Source organism: Nyctereutes procyonoides, unplaced genomic scaffold, assembly GCF_905146905.1.
Source record: "Nyctereutes procyonoides isolate TBG_1078 unplaced genomic scaffold, NYPRO_anot_genome, whole genome shotgun sequence".
Taxonomy (NCBI): domain Eukaryota; kingdom Metazoa; phylum Chordata; class Mammalia; order Carnivora; family Canidae; genus Nyctereutes; species Nyctereutes procyonoides.
This window is the reverse complement of record NW_026575051.1, coordinates 68,595,657-68,608,577: the sequence shown is the minus strand read 5'-3', so window position 1 is coordinate 68,608,577 and position 12,921 is coordinate 68,595,657. Positions and strand designations below refer to the sequence as shown.

At 37.3% G+C, this 12,921-nt stretch overlaps 1 protein-coding gene across 3 annotated transcripts; it reads right to left on the bottom strand.

Annotated features, from left to right (window-relative positions):
• Positions 1–726: 726 nt before the first annotated feature.
• On the bottom strand, positions 727–12,916 carry FAM229B (family with sequence similarity 229 member B). Of its 3 annotated transcripts, none has more exons than XM_055329826.1 (4): positions 12,735–12,916; positions 3,931–4,090; positions 2,167–2,305; positions 727–952 (listed from the first exon to the last, which is right to left on the bottom strand). In XM_055329826.1, exons 3-4 carry the CDS (start codon positions 2,289–2,291, stop codon positions 835–837), a joined length of 243 nt encoding a protein of 80 aa, XP_055185801.1. In that variant the 5' UTR covers positions 2,292–2,305; positions 3,931–4,090; positions 12,735–12,916; the 3' UTR covers positions 727–834. The 3 variants fall into 3 exon arrangements, with proteins under 3 accessions (XP_055185801.1, XP_055185798.1, XP_055185800.1); XM_055329823.1 differs by having other exon boundaries at positions 12,746–12,916; XM_055329825.1 differs by having other exon boundaries at positions 3,931–4,087; positions 12,746–12,916.
• Positions 12,917–12,921: the final 5 nt, after the last annotated feature.

Sequence of the window (12,921 nt, the reverse complement as noted above, 5' to 3'; positions counted from 1 at the left end):
CTATTGCAAAAAGAAAGGGAAAAAAAAAAAACATAGAGAGCTGGCCTAGACCTCAAAATGTATCCTTAGGACTAATCAAATGAAAAAAAAAATCCACCTGAGGTCTCTCAGTATCAATTGTAGACAATTTCAAGATGAGTGGCTCTGGGACCTATGGTATAATGATGGGACATCATTCTTCATGGAAAAATAGGAGCTAGAAGCACAGCCTTGATCTCATTATAATAAATTTAACAAAAAACCTGAGATCCCATATGCAAACAGTTGATGCTTTTTTTTTTTTTTTTCAGTTTAATGCTTTGCAGATTAACCACAGACTAAGAACTTTCTTTGGCATTTCCTCCCCAAATGCACAATCTACTGGGCTCCTTTTCTTAACCAATATAATTACCGCAGAACGTTATCAAAAGATATCAAGCCAGGAACTGGCTTAGGGTATTCAAGTGAGAGGATTCAGCTAAGTGGCAACCCAAATACAAACAAAGGACACCAGCCTAGGATACACTAAGTATTTAGAACAGGACCTTCATGACTGATAATCAAGGTAGATTAACCTTCATCTTCAGTTATTGATATTAATGATCCACTGTGAGCAAGGTGATCAATAGAGTGCATTCTAATTGTGAAATATTATTCTGTCTTATCAAACATAACTGATGGCTTATCACTACATGTGTTCCAGATGACACTGTGTCTTCTCCTACTAAAAATAAATATTTCAACTGCTGTCATCATCCAAAGGTGCCACCACTTTTATTTGTTTTACCAGATCATAAGATGATACTGGCCCATTACCCTTGACCTAGTCAAACCTCTACAAAAGACTTAATGATGCTATTTAGGATGCATTTCCTTGCTGCTTTGCGCAGGTGGCTTTCGCACTGTTGCATAGACAGTAATAGGAACATCAGTTATTGTCAGGCAATGACTTCCAGGGCATCTTCGGAGTTGCCTGAATAAAAGAGCAAATGATATGTGGTTAGATACTAAAAAAGGAGATTTTTTTCAGGGCAGCAAAGTTTGAGTACATATCAAGTGTTTTAAATCATTTTGAAATCTCTGAATGTCACAATAGAATTATAACACAGTGGCACTGATGAGCCAGACATTTTAGACTCGGGTTACAAAAAGATTGTGGTTGTTGCCATACATTTAGTCACAGGAAGTTCATAAAGATAAAATAACTCTAGACGATAATCTGAAAGGTATGCAGTGATTGCTAAAGGGCAAAAAAAAAAAAGCGGAGATGGGTGGTGGGGAGTGCATAGTTGTAAACAGTGATAATACTATGGCAATTTATGCACACATGTACCTTAAAATCACTTCAATTGAGTGATTTAAAAACTAGAGTATTTGTGGAAAAATATAAAACTGAACATACTATTTAATATACTATTCAAATGTTGACTGAACCTCAGGTTAAAAGAATCCTTAAATGACATCTAGTCTAAAAATACATCCCGTGCTTGAATTTCTGTTCCAACATTCCCACCAGATAATCACCTCAGACATTTTTAAAGACAAGGGCTTAGTACTTTCCAAAATAGCCTACTGCATCCTTGAATAACTCTGATTTTTAAAGTGTAACTGCCTTATTAGGTTCAAATCTGTGTTGTGTTCTAAAAATTTCCAAGCCGTGAAAAAAATCTAACAACGTAGTATTTGATGTTTTGCAATGGTAAACAGCAGAAAAGTGGAAGAAATCCTATTCACTATAGTTTTCTTCAATTTGCAGAAATGATTTTGTTTTATAAAACATTCACACTTTGTATCACCATCTTTCGGCTAAAATTCAAATCAAAGCCAAAGTGATACTAAATCTGAGGTTGGGGTCTTCTCATTTGTAGATGTCTGCGTAACATATAATAGCACTAACAATTTACTTGTTTAAATTAATGTTATCTTCTTGTAACTATCAACAACAATCTAGCTATAAATTTACCAAAAAAAGAACTGGTCTATTATTGGACTTACAGAGGTGCCAAAAACAAACTGTGCTAAGAAACCCTGAAATCTGTTAATACTGACTTCATAATAGCAGTGTTTGCTAATATAAATTTAATGGTCCTGGACTTTTTTCTTGTTAATATTGGACATCAACTAAAGCTTATGTTGGTAACAGTCATGACGCATTTCCTTAGGGGCATCAGGATGAGAAGACCTTACCTGGTTGGTGACATCTCTTTCCCATTACAGGCAGCACTGGAGCTCAGCCCAGATTCTAGCCCAATTGAAGAATCTCCTCCTTCCACTGGAAACCTCCTTGGCTGGGTCCCAAACCGAAAAGGCATAATTCACCGAAAACCTAGATAGAAAGTTAAAATAATGGCGTGGGGCTAAGCTGTCTTTAAAAAGTTCATTGGAGTCTTTAGTGTTATTGTTTTCTCATAGGTATATAGAAATGACATTTTAAAATATCTATACCAGTATGTAAATGCTATATTACACACAACTCCCCCTTACACACAATTTGAAGTCTAGCGACAAATATAAAACAGCCATTAGACGGCAGAAGTAAACTGTGCCCTATAGTTAACATTACTGAAATCTATTTCTGCTGTGTGGGGGGAAAAAAACCAGTTTATTTGAAATGGGTGTTAAAATCGGTAAGCTTGAGCCCCTACTTCCACTCCCCATTGCCTCTCTGCCAAGCCCTTCTCTTCCTTTGAAGCATAGCCAAGCCTCACATCTTCCAGGGATGATCATTCATTTCCCCACCTCTCTCTATTCACAGCTTATTAGTTAAGAAAGTGCCTTGGGAAAGTTGGACTGACCAAATAATCCTAAACAAGGTACTTAACCGGGAATGTTTCTCAAGGATAAATCAGGAATAAGAGTATCTCCTTCCAGGGTAATAGTGAGGATTAAATAAGGTGATACACGTAAAATGCAGTGCCTAACACATAGTTATGCTCAATCAATGTTAACTATTATTACCTAGCAGATGCTACTGGGCATTAGTAAATATATGTACACAAACACGCACATAATGTACATGTGAGATAGCCGGTAAGTATGATGCACGTACACAAACACACAATTTTTAAAATAAGCTCTTTATGGCCTCCTATTGCCTCTACTTGGAATTCTTCCCCACCCCACTGCTCCCCACCACTTACTTGCTGGGACTAACTCATTAAGTCAGAATTTACATTTCACTTTCTCAGAGAAGCCTTCCATAACCACTCAGTTACATAAGGTTTCATGGAACTCTCTGTTTCTGATTGTAACAGTTATTACTCTAATTCAGGATTTCTCAGCTGTGACACCATGCACATTTGGAGCCAGATAGTTTTTTGTTGGGGAGAGAAGAAGTTGGCCTGTGCTTTGTCGGATATTTTGCATCATCAAGGCCTCCACCTACTATATGCTAATAGCTCTCCACCCCAAAGTCGTGACAATCAAAAATGTCTCCAGACATTGCCAAATGTTCCCTGGTGGAAAAGGGGAAGAAATCACCCCCTGTTGAGAACCACTGCTGTAATTTTACATAAATGTTTCTGCTTAATCATTGCCCCCACCTCCCCCATTTCATGCCTGTCTTTGTCACCACTGACTGAATCCTTAATACCTAGAACAGTGGCTGGCACACAGTAATTAATAACTATTTTGTATAAATTTACATGTGTTCAACAAAAGAAAGGAAAAATGAAATAGGTCTTATAACTGTTTTTTTATGCCTAGAACAGTATTCCATGCCTAATAAGTAAGTGTTTATTGCAGTAATAAAACTGAATTATTAAAGTTTAGGAATCTGAATATCATATATAATGGTTTTTATAGACTATGTGTTTCCTTTATCAAGGAAAAAAGTGGCTTGCTCAATGACAAGTTAGTTAAAACTACCGTAAAATCTATGGTTTAATATAACTATCTAATTTATAGAAGTATTAAGTTTTGGCTAATTTGACCAAGGATATGTAAACTTACCAAAATAGGCTGAGTCTGATTCCTGTAGAGGTGAATAAATCAACTGCTTCTACTGACCTTCCATAGAAGGCTGGAGTTGCCAACGTAATGATCATCAAATGTTCCAGTGACACCCAGAAATTATTACATCAGAAGATTCTTTCACATAGTTTCCTACCTGCTAAAGAATAAAATGTCACAATTCATAGCTCCAGCAGCAAGCTGAACCTCAGCAAAAAATTGTCTCTAAAGGTTGACATTGTCACTGCCTTATTCTCCAATGATATAAAATTAATTATTCTCCAATGATATGAAATATTTTAATCTATGAATGAATGTATTTATATTCTAAAGCTACAGTCTTATCTGTACAAAATCACAAGATTCTTTCCACTTTATACCCCATTTTCCTCATTATCTTTATCTTCCAGTTTTTCCCTTAACTATTAATACAAACTAATCCAGTCTAACTATGTCCTCATCCCACACCAAAGGCCTCAAACTGCACCTTTACAGATTTCTCTATGGCTCTTCCTATGTGAGATTCTTTACATCTGATGCCTGGACTACCACTTCTATTTCCTCAAGAACCTTGAAATCCCCAAATGACAGAAATAAGGACAATTGAGAAAATAAGAATACATCTTGTACTGTCTCTGTTCTGTTTCCTGGACCCTGAGGCTCTCCTCTGTTTGTACCATCTTTGCCAAAGGAATGATGATCAAGTGTCCCAGCGACACCCTGAAATTATGACATCAGAACTCTTTCACACAGGTTCCTATCTGCTCAAGAATAAAGTGTCTCAATTCACAGCCCCAGCAACAAGATGAAACTTCTCTTCTGAACTGCCCTCTCCCAACTTCTGTAGCATGAACTTACCTTACTGAATGTAACACTAAAGTATAACCCTTAAGCCAGAACATTGCTCTTCAGCTAATCTTTTCTCAATTTTCTTTTTTTTCCCTTGCCATCGTCAATTTCTTTTCAATTTTCATAGTTGATGACAAACTATCACATGACATTAAGCATTTTTTCATTTAATGGAAACCTTTTTTACTACCCACATTTTCTGCTAAGTTCCCACTATTTCGTTTTCATATGATTTACAGCATAGAAAATTGACATTCTACGTAATTAAGTTGATGTCAGACAAAATCTTACCTCTACTTTTTCTTACTAGGGAGCTATGTGTGAATAGTTGATCACAATTTTAGCCTAGAGAAACCATTTAACTGACTGTGTCATAGTCAGACAAACTGAAATACTTGCTAGCCATTGTTAGCTAATGTATCATTAGGACCTAAACATTTGATCCTTAGGATGGCAAAAACTTTTAATAGTTTACATTTTCTAGTGGAGGTCGCAGTGGGAAAATGATGGGTTTTGACATGAGAATTAGGTTTGAATTGTAACACCATGATAACTCTGAGGCTTTGAGCAAATAGCTAAAAGTTTGCCTGAAAAAAAATGGTATGAATTTCTACACCATAGAGTTGTTTTGAGGAATCAAAAAATCTAACATGTAATAAAGCTGATGTCTGAGATACAAAAATTCCATCAGCGCACATTCTCTTTGTGCATAATTCTTTTTTTTCTTTGTGCATAATTCTTGAAATCAGTGTGTTGAAGCATTGATTTCACTTTTTAATCATTGATATATTTTTTTTAAGATTTTATTTATTTATTCATGAGAGACACAGAGAGAGAGAGCCAGAGAAACAGCAGAGGGAGAAGCAGGCTCCCTGCAGGGAGCCCAATGTGGACTCGATCCCGGGATCCGGGATCATGGCCTGGGCGAAAGGCAGACGCTCAACCACTGAGCCACCCAGGCATCCCTAATCATTGATATATTTTTAAACTACAAAATGAAGTATCTGCATGTGAAATATTCATAAATTCCTCAAACGTGCTATTATTTTTAACTAGTTATTTGGCACCAATACTCACTCTCAATCCTCATAAACCTCAGAGTAATGATAATCTTTCAATCCTCAGACTATTGGTTCATGAGATGCGGAAAAGGAATAATGCTTGAACTTGTCATATCTTAAGAAAAATGATCTATTACTAGGAATAATTCATTCACACAACAAATACTTGCTGAGAATCCACCATCAGCCAGGCATATGTTAAGTGCTGAAGATAAAATATTGAGCAAAGCACACACAGTGTCTATTCTAGTAGAGTTTACAGGTTAGGGTAGTGTATATGCTAGACTAGGGTATCAAACCTAAGACTAACTAATTAGATCCTAAGTCTAGACATTAACTAGGTGAAAATAGGTGGGAAGTAAAAACACTGAGACCGTTGAGGATGGGGCAAACAGAGGAAACAGCAGGTGCAAACATCATTTGCCAGTAGAGAAGACAACAGAAAATATGAAAGGCCAGCATAGCTATAGCAGAGAAAATAAAAAAGAAATAAGGTCAGAGGAATAAGTAGAGGCTAACCCAAGCAGGAACATGAATGCAAGTTAAAGATTTGAACTTATGAGCAAAGGAGCTCACAAAAGAATTTTAATCTTTCAGGAAACGTTAGGTTTCATTGATTTTTCTCTGTTAACTTTGTTTTCTGTTTGATTTCTTCTCCAACCTTTAGTATCTCCTTTTTCTGTTTACTTTGCGTTTAATTTGCTTTTCTCTTCCTAATATCTTTAAACGGAGGCCTAGATCATTGATTTGAGACTTCCCTTCTTGATATAAATATTTAATTCTATAAATTTCCATCAAAGCACAACTTTAGATTCATCCCACAAACTTTGAAATGCTGTATTTTCACTACCTTCAGGTAAAAATTTCCCTCTTGGTTACTTCTTTGACCTATGAGTTATTCAAGACTGTTATTTAGGACTATTTTGTTTTCAAATATCTGGAAATGTTCTAGCCAGTTCTCTTTTACTGATTTCTTAAGATTCAGTTTTTGGCAGAGACCATTCTTTGTACGAGTATAATCCTTTCATATTTATTGAGATGTGTCTTGATAAGTGTTCCTTCTACTCTTGAAAAGAGTATGGATTCAGCTGTTATTGAGTGAGGTCTTCTATCATTGGAATTACTTGGCTGAGAGAGTCGTTCAAGTCTTCTGCATTCTTCGTGATTTTCTGTATTCTTCTTCATCGATTATTGAAATAAGGATGTTGAAACCTCCAAGTATAATCATGAACGTATCTATCTCTCCTTTCTGTTTTACCAGTTTTTGCTTCATATATTTTGAAGCTCTGATATTAGGTACATTTTAAATACCCAGGAGGCTTATGTCCTCCTGATGAATTAACAACTTTATTCTTAAAAACTCTCCTTTTTTTTATCTCTAGTAATATCCTATGCTCTGAAATCTACTTTGTCTGAAATCTATATAGTTACCTTCTATTCATTAATGTTAGTATAATGTGGCTTTTTTTCCCGTTTTTTTACTTTTAACCTATTTGGTCTTTATATTTAAGGTGGTTTTCTTATAAAGAGTATATAGTTGAAGCTTGCTTTTTCTCATCTACTCTGATGATCTCTGAATTTAATTAGCATGTTTCAATCGTCTCCATTTCATGCGATAGATATAACTATCTATCGCATTTCATGAATTTGTGTGTCCTCTTGCTATTTGTATTCTATTTGTGCTATCTGTTCTTTGTTCCTTTTTGGTCTGTTCTTTGGAAACAATTGAGTATATTTTATGAATATAAAATCTATTATCTTAGGGTTTATAAGTACACATTTTTAACCTGTTTGCCTTAAATAACATTACGCCGTTTCGCCTACACTAAAAGAACCCTACATTAAAAGAAACTCGCGCTAAAAGAACCATTCCCCCTCCCACCCTGTAGTATTTTGTCATGTTTAACTTCTACATATAAGTCTCACAACACATGATAAGTTTCTCTTCAAGCAACTGTTTTTAAAGAACTTTTTTTAAAAAGTGAAATCTTTTATATTTACCCACATATTTGTCACTTTCAGTGTTCTTGATCCCCTTCAGTAGGTCCAGATTTCCCTCCAACAGCATTTTCCTTTTATCTGAATGAAGATTTTCATTTAACAGCTCTGTCTACGAGCAATAAATTCATCCCATTTCAGTATGTTTTTACTCCACCTCCATTTTTGAACAGTATTTTTGCTGAGTACAAAATCCTAAATCAACAGCTTTGTTTTGTGGGGCTTAAAGATTTTTGCTCCACTTTTCTGACTTGCATTGTTTTCTAAGTCTGCTTTTATTCTTTGTTCCTCTACATACAGTGTGTCTTTTTTTTTTTTCTTCTGGGTGATTTTAATTTTTTTCCTAGGCACTGGTATTGGTTATAATGTGCTTGGTGCAATTTTACTCCTGTTTCCTGTGTCTAAAGTTTCATTGAGCATCTTGGGTCTGTAGGCTCATAGTTTTTATCACATGTGAAAACCTTTCAGATATTCTCTCTCCAAGTATGTTTTTGTTTCCTCCTTCTGGAACTCCAGTTATTGTATATAAAGCTATTTGAAGCCATCCCACAGCTCACCAATCCTTTTTTTATTCTGTTTTGGTTCTATTTTAGATAGTTTCTACCGTTAAATCTTTAAGTTCATTACTCTTTTCATTTGTAAGGTCTAATCTGCTCTTAATTCCATCCAGTGTATTTTTCATCTTAGACACTGCATTTTTTTAAATCTCCAATGTTTGATTTGGGTCTTTTATATTTGTCTCTTCTTAATATTTTCATGCTTCCTTCTGCCTTCTTGAATATATGGAGCATGTTTATGTTATTTTAATGTCCTCATCTTCTAATTCTTTCATTTGTGTCATTCCTTGCTTTGTTTTTACTGATTCTTTTTAACCTCATGTGGAGTGTTTCCTACATCTTCGCCAATCTTGCAATTTTTCACTTGACTTGGGACATTGTGGATTTTATGTTGTTGAATGCTAGATTTTATTCTTAGTCTTCTAAACCCTTAAAAGTTTTGATCTGGGACACAGTTATTTGGAAATAGCTTGGCCCTGTGAAGACTAGATGAGGAGAGCCTTTTATCTATGGCTAATTTCTCTCCACCACTGAGGCAATACCCTTACTGTACTCAACACCCCCAGATATTACAGGGCTCTTCCACTAAAGATACTGGGAATATAAGCTAGTCCCAGCCTGTGTGAACCCCCCTAAATTGTTATGTGTGCTTCGTCCCAGTGGTCATTCCTCAGTCTCGGGTAGTTTCCCCATATGCATATATTGCCACTCAGTAAGGCTCAGAGAAATTCCCTGAAGATCTCCAGAGCTTTCTCTATACTCACTCCTCTCTCTGGCACTCTGCTCTGAAGATCCTAGCTGTCTTGGTCCCCCAGAACTTTCAGTTCTGTCTCTCCAACTCAGGATGGCAGTCAGGCTGTGTGTGAGCTGTGTTCACCAGAAAGAAGTTACCGGGTCTCATCCATACTCAAGGAGAGAGAATGCTGTATTCTGATACCATGCCTGAGAATGCTTATAATGTACTTAATAAATGCTGTTCATCAAATATTTCTGGCTTTCTGCCTTCTAGAAATTGCAATTCCTGGCCCATGTGACTAGTTTTAGCCAGTGAGTTAACAAAAGTCATCAACTACAGTGCAAGTTCCTCTTGAGTTGTCTTTCCCTCTGTCACAAAAGCCAAGAATGTACCAAATAGTGGTAGTTCAGCAACCTGGGTGCCAGAGTGAGGTAAACGTAAAGCACAACTGCCGATACCTCCCAAAAGACATGGATCGTATGCAAAAATATAAACTTTTACTGCTTTACATCACTGAAATTCAGGGGTTAGTTGTTACACAACTTAGTAAAATTTATCATGACTTATACAGACTTGGGTCTAGACTTGAGCACTGCCATTACAAAAATCTAAAATATAAGTCACTAGCATAGTGATGAGGCAGCAGGTAACAAGGAAACTGTTACCGGAAGCTGGAAGGATAATTATTTATGTGGTTAGTGGCAAATATACTGGGAAAACTCTTTGCAAAACTCTTGGGATAACCTAGAAGACAGATGATTCGCTAATGAACTTGAATTCTAGGGGAAGAGGTTAGAAGACAATTTTGGCAACACGTTGGTTGCTATGGTTGTGTTTGTCAAGTTACATGAAAGAGAGATGGGCTCAGAAATGCAGTGTGCCAACAGGAACAAAAATGGATAGAGCCCCCACAATTTCTAATTATACTCAAGTGACAACTTGGGAAGTCAAAGGAGTATCATTTTCTTGGAACACATTTTATTCTCCCTCAGAACTCTAATATATTTTCAATGTCTTCCAGTACTGGCTGTGCTATGGATGAGTCTAACAAACCCTAATTGTTTTTTCTCCGCCATTTCCCCAGCCCGCTGCTGCCGCCTTTGTTTCTTGCCTGGGTACCCACAGAATTCTTTTATTCTGAAAATCGAGTGACTTAACCAGGATATATCCTAGTGTTGACTGTCCTACAGAAATCTTTCCAGGGAACATGGTAGATCCCTTTCTTTTTTTAATTGAAGTATAATTAACATACAATGTTGTATTAGTTTCAGATGTACAATATGATCCAACATTCTCTGCATTACTCAGTATTCATCATGATAAGCATTCTCTTCTTAACATGCTTCCTATAATTCTTAATCTTGTATCCTTTTCATCGAGAGATTTTTTTCTTTCCTTGGTATTTTTTAATACCAGTAGGGACATTTCTTCTTCCATTTGCTCTGTTCTCTATTTCAGGGGCACTTATTAATCTCCTGTCGAACCATCTTTGTCTCTTTCATCTATATTCTCTTCTAAGAGCTTTAATACCTCTAGTCGTTGCCTCGGTATTCTCTATGATTACCTCGAGCCTCTCATCCACATCAGTAACTTGATTTTCAGCTCTCTAGTCTGTCTCTTCGAGCTTCTAATTCTTCATTTCTAAAACCAATTCTTCTACTTACACCTATAGCACAAAAGGTAAGTTCTATTTTTGTTCACTGTGTTTGTATCAGAGGAGGTATATCACAACCCCACTAGAGCTTTGTATAACCCTCCGGGATGGCCTGGGTTCTCCCTAGTTTTCTGAGTTTTCGAAAGGTCTTAACTGAGGTCTCAGTGCATCTAATTAGGAGTTTATTCAGCTCCAGCAAATGCTCAAATATAGGACTGCAATGTGGACTCCTGGAAAATATAAACTCTAAAGCGTTTTTTCTGCTTCTACTGGGGTCTTAGAATGGCTGGCTCTGCCTGGGTCATGAAGCACAATTGTCCCTTGGTCTGCTTCTCTCCAGTCTGAAGCTATTAATGAGACTTGATAGGACTTTTTCAATTTAACCTGTCCCCGTGTACGACCTGTGTGGAATAATGCCTTGCATGCACCTAAGCACTGAATGGGAGAGAGAGCTCTGCAGAGGCCAGAACACCAGATGAGCCGACACCCTGACTCGCTGGCGCAGACCTACTAACACCACTGTCTATACACTGGATCAAACATGGCAAGTTTTGGAAGCCCCAGGCTTTGGGACTTCAGCATCAACACCTGAAGTGAAGTGTTGGGGGTTTCAGACTACACACTTCCACCACTGACCCCATGCTCACTAATAAGCACTTGTAAAATCTCGCAGCTCCAAAGCATTGCTGATTAAAAGTTGCCCATTGATCACAAGAGAGAGAAGAACTAAAGTTAAAAACATCCAAATGGAGGACCCCTGGGGGGGCTCAGTGGTTGTGCACCTGCCTTAGGCCCAGGGCGTGACCCCGGGGTCCCGGGATCGAGTCCCACGTCGGGCTCCCTGCGTGGAGCCTGCTTCTCCCTCGGCCTGTGTCTCTGCCTCTCTCTCTGTGTGTCTCATGAATAAACAAAATCTTAAAAAAATAAAAATCCAAATGGAAACGTGGGGAACCCTATAAGCACCATAAACCACCCATTGCAACTGCAAACTTTACCACTGAGCGAAGAAGTGCAGTGACAACTACTACGGGCAGAGGAATAAGGTGCTTCTGATCAATCTGATCAATCCGATAACATAGTTACCATCATTGCACACTAATTGCGCACGTAGTTTGACTTTTCCTGGTTTTAATGCAGGTGGCTTCCCGGGGCCTCAGTTGGGGCCTCAGAATTTTGTGGAGATCATTAATTTCAGCAAAGAAGGGCTGGGGTTCTTAACTGAAATCTGCTCTTCGCTGATCGATTAAGGAGTTCAGAGAATTTTTCGACCGCTTGACCATTTGAGGTTGCTCGGTAACTTTCAGGAGCGTCTGAAATATATATATTATATTTATTTATATTATATATATGTTTATATATATTTATATATGTAAATATATGTGTATGTATATATTATGTATGTATGTGCTTATATATTTTATATATGCATATATTTCTATGTTTATATTTATATACGTAAATATATGTATATGTATATTTTTATATATTTTATATACGTATGTATATTTATATATTTTTATATATTTGTTATTTACATTTATTTATATTTATATATTACATATTATACATATTTATATTTTTATATATTTATATTATTAAATTTATTCATATATTATATATTTATATATTTATGTATTTATGTATTATATATTTTATTTATTTTTATTTATATATTATATATCATATATTTATGTATTATATATTTTTATATTTTTATATTATATATATATATATATATATATATATATGTCCCAACGCCACCCTTTGCTGCTCCAAGACGCGGCCTGTCGGCTGCTCGCCCCAAGCACAGCGTCCCGAGGACTCTCCTTAAACGGCACCAGCCCCAGCGCTCAGGATGCTCGGACTCTGAACACGAACCAAGCCTCCGACAGCCCGTACGCGCTTTTAAAGACACTCGGCTGAGAGACCCCACCCCACAGCCTCGTTACCCGCCAGTTACCGCGGCCTTCGGAGCTTGCCGAAGCTCGAAGATGTTGGCCGAAGCCGCGGGTCCCACGGGGCGGAGGACGCGTCGCTATGGGAACGGCGGGACGCGACTGCCCCTGCGCGGCCTTCTCGACGGGGGGCGACGGTAGTGACTTGCGGCAGCAGCGTGACTTACGGCTGCCGCGCTCC